This window comes from Aplysia californica, unplaced genomic scaffold (genome assembly GCF_000002075.1).
Source record: "Aplysia californica isolate F4 #8 unplaced genomic scaffold, AplCal3.0 scaffold00825, whole genome shotgun sequence".
In the NCBI taxonomy this organism is placed as follows: Eukaryota; Metazoa; Mollusca; class Gastropoda; order Aplysiida; family Aplysiidae; genus Aplysia; species Aplysia californica.
In genome coordinates this window covers 21,476-33,278 of record NW_004798095.1, presented here as the reverse complement: position 1 = coordinate 33,278, position 11,803 = coordinate 21,476, and the positions used below count along the sequence as shown (strand labels likewise).

Genomic DNA, 11,803 nt, shown 5'->3' with positions numbered 1-11,803 from the left:
GTACTTTTCACTTATACACCTCACGATCTCAATAAATAGATTGCATACCTGATATCGAAAAGATGGAATGGTCGTAAATCATAGTCCATGGTCAGCTAAGTTAACTTTCGTCTCGGCACAAGACATGAAAGTAGCAGGAAGAAAGGCACATGTGGCTCACAACCAACGTGGCAGAATTATACCAAGTTTGAAAGTAAAGGACCAGAACAGAAAAAGGAAATATACTGACATGATCAATTTAACATATTTTCTGTTCCACTGTCAGTTATAAACATATTTCTACTTCATGTGGATAATCATCCAACATACTTCACCTGCACTGAAACATTTTCGTGAATCTATCAAGTGTCAAAAATTGAATACAAATTGGAAAATCCACATCAATAGACCTTTGTAACTTCAACTTTGTGCACCTTTACTTTATATTGAGTCTAAACATTGAGCAAGAGTGTGGAACAAGTCCTAGGCCTGCCACCTTCAGAGCCTACCAGTTCAGCTAGGGCTTGGCATTGAGAGAACTGTCACGTGCAATTTACTCTGAGTAGTTAGAACAAATGTTTCCCGCAACAAAATTATTCAATCATTAACACAGTCAAAGACTGAATCACATCGGTGGATTTGAAGATTCATTTATGCTTAGTATAAAAAAACAATCAGAAAACCCCCCAGGAAATTTAAACTTCTAATAGTACATAAAGCTTTTCTTTAACTGTGGTAACCGACACACCGACAAAGGTAAAATGAACCATGATGCTTAGATTTCTGAGGACAATTTCCATCTGTTTGCTGAAAAAGTGAAAATAGTTCTTTGAACAATACAGAAAAGAATTATCCGGATATAAAAAAGTAAAAAAAAAAAATTAAACAAATTTTTTTAAAAGAACAACTATAACAGATTGTTTAGAACACAGGGGAAAAGACACAAATTCCTGAAACAAGGGTACAAGATAAATGACAAAGAAAAACAACACATATTTTTTGCTGTTTTTCTATACTTCCAACAAATAATGAAACAAAACTCCTACTAGGATATTCGCTCAACGAAAAAACAAACAAAAAACATTTGAGTTTTCAATATGAAAACAAATTTCATAGATATCTGCCTGTATGGCAGCACACAGCAGACTTGTGGTCTCTCCCAAGAGTCACGGCCTGAGTACTGGGTACACATCAACCAACTCTCTCCTCATATCAGCATTTCAGGCAAAAGGCTTATAATGCCCAGCTAACCTCGGAGATATTAGAAACCCACCATCCACATGCTACTGTATACAAGTTCATCACATCATTCTTAGGGCAATCACATCAGTTTTAGGCATTCCAGAGATTTATTACATTTGTACAGACGTCAAGATAGGAAAATATCATCAGCATGTAAGATGTGACCAGTTCATGATACTGCGGAGAAGCGAGTAGGGTAATCAATGACTGTATGTCAGTAAATGAAGGTCATCTGTCTTTCCAAAGGCTCTTATAAAAATACTTTTCTTCTGTCCGTGCAGATTATGTTCACTTTCCCTAAAATTGTCATTGAAAAATTATCGACTAAGACACATTACTATAACTTCCCACACACACTATCCCAAAACTAAGCATGTTTATAACATCCCCCTACCCCCATCCAAAACAACCAACAACATCCCCCCCCCCCCTTTCGGGGAAAAAAAACAACAACAAACCAAAACAACCAGCAACCCCCCTCCTCCCCCCCAAAAAAACCAACAACAAACAAACAATAACCGCCCCCGCGCCCCCCCCCCCCACAAACCAGCAGTTAGGCAAAACAATCAATCCCTTTCCCAAATGAAAAATAAAAGGAAGAACAAGGTAGTAGTAAGCAAAGAAAATATAACATAAACAACAAAACAAAAAAAAACAAAAAGATTACAAAGTAAATGAACACCATGACAACTTCAAAATCCCAAATTACTCCTCCTACCAATGAAAAAATGAAAATTCCCCTGTAAGAGTTTCAGCAAGATATCTGGGGTAAGAGACCGGGCAACCTGTTTCATATTACATGGCATTGATACATTTTCCAACAAACCAAACTGTCCAGTAGAAGGACTTGAGCCCACCCACCTTGTGCAGAGTTGAAAGATATGTTGGGATGTCAAAAGACTTGGGAGTCACCTGGGTCTCTTCAACAAACTGATTAATATCTGATGGGCTTAACCCCTTCACTGCCAGGCTTGCTCTATAATCCTACTTAAAAGTCTCAAACAGCCTTGGGCCAGGCAGCGAAGGGGCTAACATGAGTGTGCTGGATGCACACATGGGCAAAGAAATGACTGACAAATGTGTACATTATCATGGGTGACGTTTTAAGAGAATACTGCCATATAGCACATTAATGACACAGTGTGGTACAAAAATATTGCCTTGACACTTTTCATCTTCTTTTAAAGCAATGTTAACAACAAGTAGAGCAAAAAAGACACAAAGCGATAGCGTTACTACTTTCAACTGAAAAACCTGCCAATTGTGACACAAGAAAGTATCAAAGTGTACAACAAATATTTAAGCTATGAACAATACCTGTTTTTCGCTCAGAAAAGTCTATTGCACTTGTCAAAAAGATCCAAAGCCTACAATCCAACACAATCCAAAAGAACACTTACTCTCTCAAACACAACATTTTTCCAATTCAATCCATTAATTTTTATGTTAGTAAGACTGATAGGCCAACCTTGAAATTAGAAGAATAGATAATAAAGAGATCTGTTAGAGTTTAAGTTTGCAACCGATGCACTTAAACCGTCTACTCCTCACCCACCGGCAAATGAATGGCCACTATGAAGACCTGGGGGTGTTCACTTCAAAAGGAATCCACAAAAGTTTTCTAGTAAAATGACTGGCTTTCTAACATAAACAGTGTACAGGAATAAGTGAATTATGTCTTCTTCCTACAGTGTGGTCACACAGGATTAATCCTCACTTCAGCATTAATCAACAGTCAAAGACAGATCCTTGAGTGCTATCCTTTTTCTTTCTGAGAAGGTACACCCACTTCTACTTTACTTTATTTTTTACTTTCACACTTGACTCCTACACCCCATTGTACACAGGCCTTTGGGGAACCTACAAGCCTTGTTTACCTACAACACCAACCAAACAATGCTACAGCTGCCTCTAACTTTTGTTTGTCCAATACGAAATTTACTGAGTGAAGATAATAAATCACATGGTGCAATTTGATGTAATTTGTATAATTACAACCTCTCATTCAAGAATCAGTTGACTCATAAGACTGAATTTCTTGCCTGATCGTAACAATACTTGTTCATGAATAAATACCCCCCGGCAATCCACAAAACCAGCAGAGAAGGATGCAAAGTCAAGCAGGCAAAGATACTCCATGAAAAAGCTCTGAACACGGGTCTTGAACTCGTATCTTCTGGGTGTGATGGCAAAGCGCCTAACCTCACACAAGTGGCGCCGGCCAGATTATCTAATCAGAAAATTAAATTTATCATGCGTGAACTTTTGGGACTAGAGGACATGACTGTCTATGTAAGTTTCAACATTTTTCTTTTTAATTTTAAAGTCTCTGAAAACAGGTTGCAAAAGCACATATTCTCAATACTGAAAGTAAAAATGAAACATAACATATATCACTACACACAAGCATCAATGTTAAATGAGCATGACAATAGCATATAATTTCTCTGCGATACATATATTCAGTTGTGACACCCGACAGTACGCATATTAAGTTTATATATAATATAACCTCTTGAACATGAGAGCTCCTTACAGATGTAATGCATCAGTTTGGAAAATCAAAGTTAGCAGCCAAACTTTATATCTGGCATTTTAGACACCTGCTCCGCTTTAAGGAAGTTCGAATACAACAAGTTTTAAGAACAGGGGGTTAAAAGTTGGATTCAACAATCTGGGGGACTGGTTTTCTGGAGAGTGGCAGAGAGAAAAAAAGAGAATTAAGTATCTAACTGAACACTATGGCAACTCTTTGGTGTGTCCTGAGTGACACAATGACATGATTTGAGCACAAGCGAAAGGCATTTGCCCTTGCTAGAGAAGGCACATAGACTGGACATCATTATCATATGCACAAGTGCCTAATTTTTTTTTTTTCTGAGCAAAGGTCTGATGTACGATGGGCTTTGATGTTTCGAACAAAAAAACCACACAAGTATTTATACAAACACGCACGTAGGCCTACAGTACAGTGACACACAATCATACTCACACTCACAAACACACATCCCGAACACATGCATGCAACAACCCACACTCCTTGCAAACGCATGATCTTAGATATATATGAAATGAGACATGGTCAAATACCCTGTATGAAATTTTTAGAAAATCCAAAATATTTCAAGTAAACACTTTTGTCTGGAGAAAAAAAAAGATATCAGAGCAGTATCTTTTTTCTCTGAACAAAGCATTACGGTACAAATCAAGAGGGTGTAAAAGGAATCAGCTTTGAAACTTCAATTTTAAATCTTGATGAATGATAAACGATGCAAAACCCTGCAAACTTTCATTCACATATGACGCTTTATCCAGTAACATACTTTGCTCCATGTGGTCACGATCCCAAAAGCCATTAACACCAAAATGAATGAACGGCTATATTTAAGAAGGCATGTGTACATTTCTGTGCATAGAATCATATTGTGATATATTATAATGGTTTAGAAGATTGCAGGTCTTTTACTTCTTTTCTAAAGCTGGAGTTGAAACTATTTGATTATTCTTTCTCCCCCCCCCCCCCCCACCCTTCTTTAAAAAACAGCATCTGATTCTTTTCCCCCACCACATCAAACTTTGTACAAAGAGGAAATCAGGTGTATATGTAACATTTCTATGTACAACCTCGCCTTTGTCAGCTGTTCGCAAATGTCTATTTAACTGAATGTAGCCAAAGGGAAAGGACAGCTAAGAAAAACAAATTATCACATGAAGTGAAGAAAATGAACGGAGAGATAGAGAGAAAAACACCAATTAAATAGTGCTGTACACAAAAAGGAGAGTCATGTTAAAAACTACTGAAAGAATAAATATGAAGACAATAGAGGTAACAGCAGGCTGGTCAACCGAAAGGTTTATAAATAGGCTTGAGAGTTACAGAAAACTCACACAAGAGTACACGTCGACAACATAGTGGTAAATAAAATCTTGACAACTTATAATGTTTCAAACAGGGTCACTGATCCTGTATTCCTTTTGAACATGTACCTCTGCAATTAACAAAACATCTTGCCAGTAGAAGGAACTTGAAATTTAAAACAAACTGTACCAAAACTAATGCCACTATGTCCAAATCTTGATATAATGCCACAACAACCAACAAAAAAAAAAAAACCCAAACAAATACAAAAGAAAAAGATATACAAATCAAACAAACAACTATGGTCAAACTATCACTTCAGTAAGCATGCTATCCGAATTAACAACACAGCACTTCATGAATTAAACTTATCTGCGGGACACCCCTCAAATCATGGCTGTAGACGTAACAAAAAACAAGAGGCTACAGGCTGAAAAATGTCTAGTCAAAAGTACAAAGAAAGAGAGAAAAGAAGAAAGGGGAAGGAGAGGGGTTAACTGAATATAATAAAGTAAACTGACAACATAGCTGTACCTGCAGCAGTGGATGTGAAACACTGGACTTCTTGTATAGTTGTGCACTTGTCAACAAGTAAACCATGCTGAACTTCAAGACAATTTGTTCATCTAGTGTATCACAAAATAAAAAAAAATAAAAAACAGAAACAAAAATCACTCCTCATGAATGGCAATGTCCATTGTCCATGCTACAAACACGATAACTTCAACAGCAAAAGGGGTTTATTTTGCTCCACTACTTTTGCACACTCTGAAACACAGCCATGATATCCTTTTTCTTTTTGCAACAGCTTGGCCATTTTTAACCTTGGCTGGGTATTCACTTCAAGGGAGGGTGCTGTAACAACTATAAACTATTTCAATGAACATAAGTGAGAAAATTCAGACAGCATTCCGGCAGTCTTCAATCCCGTTACATGAGTGAATGGACACATCACTGTTAGAGACCACCACATGCTCTCTGGGGATAGGGTTTGCCGAGGCAGAAGAACCATTAGCCCCCTGCACAGCCGGGGTCTCAGCTTCATCCTGAATGCACTTCGCTTTTTTGGGTGGGATCTCCATGGACATCCTTTTCTTGGAGTAGTCCAGTTTATTGCTGTCTCGGGGGGATGTCGCGCAGGGGAGGGGGTGGGACCCCGTGATTTCTGAGACGGGACTGGCCACGTCATTGTCACCCGCACTCTGATCCTGCACACAAACAGATGCTTCCTGAATATTTTGTCCACCCGACGGTTCTACAACTCTATCGCGGGCCGCTGGGGTCAACCCAGTGACCCCAGCGACCACATCCGAGGCAAATGCTGAAATGGTGTCACTGTGGTGAGAAGAGCTCACGGAAGGCTGAGAGGTTGTCGTTAGTGTCGTAGATGTCGCCGTGTCTGCGCTGGAGAATACTGTGGAGGATTTGTCGACGCAGGGCATGAAGGGAGACACATCCGAGCTGCTGCCCCCCTCCAAGCTCTCTGCGCACGTCTCGAACGAGGCTGTACTGCTTCTGTCAATGCTGTGGTTATCAATACCGATGTTGGACAAGGTGTTACTGATGGAGTCTTTCTCCTCGCTGATGCTCGTCCGACCTGAAGGCACTACTGGAGTGTCTATGACGGCGGAAACTTCCAGCCCAGAGTTCTGTACGGGTTTCGGGGGACTGGAGGCCTCTGTGATGACTGGCATGTCTCTGTGGTTTGACACGGACGCCTCAGCGCTGGGCAGGTTTGACCTACGGTCAGGCGACATGTGCCAGTTGCTGGGCACCACCATGTCCTGGGCAAGACCCTCCGAGTGGTCAGGCGTGGGAACATGGATAGACATTGATTGTTTTAAGTCCTTGAGCCACGGGTGATCCAAGCATTGTCTGGCTGTCATGCGATCTCTGCACAAAGAAATATCAATGTTAAAAAGAGTTTTCAAAGTGAGGAATAGCATATATCACTTCTAATTACAAAGTCATGACTGTATAAGCACACTTTGAAACATGAATACTGTTTACTAAGATGATTCTCATTATCTATAATACTAATAAAAACTAAAAATCACAATCACCTCTTTTTTTTTTTTTTTGCTTAGCACACAAAGGCATTATTTTTTCAATTAATTGCTGGTTCGGGAATCATTTTGTGGAAACAACCTCAAATCCCCTCTCCTCCACCCCCCAAAAAATATTACGAAAGGAAGAACATATACTCCTACTTAACCACAACCTCACAATAATTTTACTTTATCTTGTGCATTTCTATTAACTTGACAGAAAAAAAGTTTTCTGAAAATCAAGCACTCTGAAAAATGATGATCATCCTTTACAATTACTAAAAGAAGGGGTTCTATTACATAAATGAAAAGCATATTTGAAAAAACATGATCCCAGTTATGTAGAAAAAATTCCCAGTTTCAACCATCATTACTTTATAAAATGCTCAGGAATGAGATGTAGCCCTACCTTAAAATTTTTTAATACTGATATAAATGACAAAGAATATTTAATCTTTTTCTACCCCAAAAAAAGAAATAATAAATGACCCATAATAAACCATCCAATACTGGGCTGGGAACTATTTTGATTCCCTTTTCCTCATTTTGCTGAGGCAAGCTTAGTCAGGTCTTCAACTGACATCTTTTTAGGAGAACATTAGCTAAATTCAAGCTAAAATGAGTTGTTAGGGGGGAAAATTGAAAGGCAATTCGCACATTGGAGTGTACAAACAACCTAAAACATAATCCATGCTCCTGTACCTTGGCTTTTTGACCAGCAGTTTTGCAATGAAATCTTGTGCCAGGGAGTTTATATGGCCAAACAGTGAGTCTGGGAAGTCCAGTTTTGCTTGAGTTATGTTACAGAAGGTCTCTTGTTGTGTGTCTCCAGCAAACGGGGAGTATGTCGTCAACATAACGTACGTGAGAACACCAAGACTCCTGAAACGAATAAAAGAGAGACACCATAGTAAAACGAAATGGCACCTCTTTGGTTCAATTTTTGTATTTACAATAATGGTAAAAATAGGAGGAGGAGGAGGAGGAGGAGGAGGAGGAGGAGGAGGAGGAGGAGGAGGAGGAGGAGGAGGAGGAGGAGGAGGAGGAGGAAGAGGAGGAGGAGGAGGAGGAGGAGGAGAACAAGAACAAGAACAAGAACAAAAAGAAGAAGAAGAAGAAGAAGAAGAAGAAGAAGAAGAAGAAGAAGAAGAAGAAGAAGAAGAAGAAGAAGAAGAAGAAGAAGAAGAAGAAGAAGAAGAAGAAGAAGAAGAAGAAGAAGAAGAAGAAGAAGAAGAAGAAGAAGAAGAACAAAAACAAGAACAAGTACAAGAACAAGAAAAAGAACAAGTACAAGAAGAAGAAGAATGGTAATTTATATAGCGCCTAATCCCAAGGAGGCTCTAAGCACTATACAATACATTAAGTATCATTCAACTGAAAAATCAAAAGACAGAAAATGCACATGATGAGACCATTTAACTACACAGAGGATAGTGTTGACCAAATGTGTTTGTAGATTTTTAAACTCTTTCTCTGGTGATATAAAATGCATTTCTTTTGAGAGGAAATTCTTCGGAAAATGAAATCTTACATAAAAATAACAAGTAACAGGCAATCTCTCTATTACAGGGCAACAACCTCTTGATTACAAAAACTTCCACTTCAAGATTTTAAAAACATTTCATATCTATCATCAATGTCACTGCAATATATCCTTATCTTTTCAGTACAACCCACATTAACAAATGCAGTAGTAGAAACTACAGTTGAAATTGCCCAGGACGGCCACCCATTATCGAGGGAAAAAGTGGTTGTCTTAGACAGGAGGAAAACATGGACAGTGTCATTATATATTGTTTTACTAGGCGCGCGGGGGGCGCAGGAGAGAAGAGAAAAGAGTGGGAAGTGAACTTTTGTAGACCTGAATGTCTTGGACAAGTGACCAGTAAGAGCAGGTTCATTTGTTTGCTTTTTCACGAGCACTGGGCACAGAGAAAGCTTGGCACTTTATTATTTAATGTAGGCAGAATACAACTATGAGATAGTCTAAGATTTGCCTACGCAGTCAGCTAAACTGTCACATGATAAGGAGTACCTTCCTTCCCCGGGCCAAACTCACCACATATCTGTTTGTATGTTGAGGGGCTCATAATCAAGTACTTCTGGGGCTGAAATTACAAAGACAGTGTATAATTAAGCATACTTAGATATTTCTTTTTTAAAATCAAAAGTTGAAAGTCTTCTGGTGTCAAACTCAAAGAAATAAATATTTCCACAAAAAAACATAGAGCAATTAACTGAATAACAAAATCAAACAAAAAGCTCTGAAGTTTGCATAATATTCACAATCAACCATAAGCAATAGAATTTTAACAATTCTCACAAGTAAGGACAGCATATGCCCTTGGTCTCCAAATAAAAGACTTAAAAAGGTGCGGTAAAGAAACCGGTTTTTAGGGGGCAGTGAGACGGCACCCATGACCTCAAAACCATGCAATACAGATTGATATATGCGAAACGTGCTGACAAAATGAGTCACTTCTCGGATTCGAGCCCTTTGGAAATCGATACGTCATGCCGAAAGGTGAAGCTTTTACATGTTATAAGTATCAAATAATATAGGGCATGTTGTACTTAAAGAATATGGCATTAATAGAAAATCTACAAATTTTGACCAGTGTAGATTTTTGGCCAATATTTCCACTTGTGGATTGCGAGAAGTAACCCATTTTGTCAACAGTCTCACATATTGTAGCTTGTAGAAAACTGATGAATCTAAAACAGATAAATAAACACAGAAATGAATAAGTTCTGATGTGAGATACGTTTGTCTTCTGTTGACATCTTTAACAAGTACAAGCACTAGTTGTCTAACTCACCGACATAATCCGGTGTGCCGATAATATCTCGTATATCTTCCCCGGTGTTGGTCAGACATGCAAAGCCGAGGTCACAAATCTTCACGTCGCCATCGGGGAACGGCTTGGTCAGCAGAATATTTTGTGGCTGTTGAAAAAAAAAAAAGAGAGATATTACGTTTTTTGTTTGTTTGAATCAAGTCAAGTGACAATAAAGGTCATTCAGAATTGGAAAAAAGCCAGAAAGAGAGGATGAAACAAAAGATGGAAAGAAAAGAAGGACCTACCAGTGGCCCTCCAAACATCTGATTAAAAATTTTTTAATTAGCAGCTGCTGCTGTTGCTGTTGCTGTTGTTGCAGAGAAGACATACACTACCCGTTGGCACAATTGTTGCTACTTTTCACCAGGAACAGAAAGTGTAACAATCCCACTGATCATATCTGGACAGCCACTAACCATCAGCTGCACCAACAGAAGTTTTTTTTAAAGTTTCAGTTCTGTTTGGTTAGAGTGTTTCCGCACTTGCAGCACAAATAGGTCGTATAAGTGCCAAAAATTAGAAGTGTTACTAGTGAGTAACATACAATGAAAAAAAGGAGGCGAGATAAGGACAATAGATGTTTGATAAGAAAGGAACAAACCATACCAGAGCACCCGCCAACCACCCATCAAGTAGCAGGCAATACGTTTGGGCAGTCATTAACCACCAGCTTCACCAGTACAGGGTCCACAACAAACACAAACAAAATTTACAATGAAAAACAAAATAACAGTCATATAAAACAGACATCATCTTCAGCGCAAAACGTTTATCAGTCCGTTTACAATTCTACTGTGCAGAACAACATGTTAAATCCCCCCCCCCCCCCCCCCACCCTTTGAGAATAGCTTAAAGACACATCAGTCAGTAGTTTCGTTTTAGTAGAGGTTTTACAGCAATCGCAACTGTATAAGACATCAGTCAGTAGCACTGCCCGGGGGGGGGCCGAAGAAAAATGCAGATAACAGACAAAAATAACAGAGAAAGACCACAAAGTAAAGACCACAAGCACAAAAACACCCTCAAAATGTACAGTATTTTTTAACAAACTCATGAAATATCTGAGCTCATTAAATCACCTCCAAGATTGCCCATAAGTTCAATCTCAGTTTGGTTGAACTTTGCGGCTTGAAAGGATGACATTTACTTCATTTTTTTTTTTTTTAAAGCAAAGAACCTTCAAGGAAACAACAGTCAGGAACACATACAAAGGACCACACATAAATAAAAGAACTGACAGCACTGCAGAAAAAGTTCTAACCAAGAGCCACATGTTGAAAAACTGGGAAATGTAAGGGAAGTAAAAAATGCTGTTCTTTTAAAGCCTATCCGTACGTCGTGTTTTACTATCGTATCCATACAACGTGGGGAACTCTGTGCCACCACTATCCAAAGAGGAAATTTACTCGTTAATCTTTACATAGCAGTCTGTCAAAATGATTTTTTGAGAAATACTGAAAGTTTCAAAGAAATCCTCACATTAGAAGTATTCTAAAATGTGAAGAATACAACCCCAGGGGTACAAAATGACCCCAGGGCATACGGATAGGGTTAAAAGACTACTGTCTTATTGTAAAAAGAAAACAAAAAACTTTTAGTATATTAAGATTAAAATAATGCTACTTTCGAAACGGGGAAGGGGGGACGGACACAAATGTGTTACCAGCAAAAGAAGTGGTGAATCAGTGATAATGACAACCTTCTCCCCTTTTTTTTCTTTCTTAACCATTCCTTACCAATCTGATGGAAAAACTGGATAAGGAGAGAGAGAGAGAGAGACAGAGAGAGAGACAGAGAGAGACAGAGAGAGAGACAGAGAGAGAGAGAGAGAGAGA

The 11,803-nt window shown here is 38.7% G+C and overlaps 1 protein-coding gene across 1 annotated transcript in view; it reads right to left on the bottom strand.

Moving 5' to 3' along the window:
• Positions 1-2,651: 2,651 nt before the first annotated feature.
• The window catches only part of LOC101856845 (serine/threonine-protein kinase 17B), a gene marked incomplete at its 5' end in the record, with an annotated part of 25,326 nt that continues 16,174 nt past the window's right edge, over positions 2,652-11,803 (bottom strand). The window contains 4 exon segments of the mRNA XM_005109884.3: positions 2,652-6,973; positions 7,831-8,010; positions 9,188-9,236; positions 9,948-10,074. Of these exon segments, the coding sequence (XP_005109941.2) occupies positions 5,980-6,973; positions 7,831-8,010; positions 9,188-9,236; positions 9,948-10,074 (1,350 nt within the window).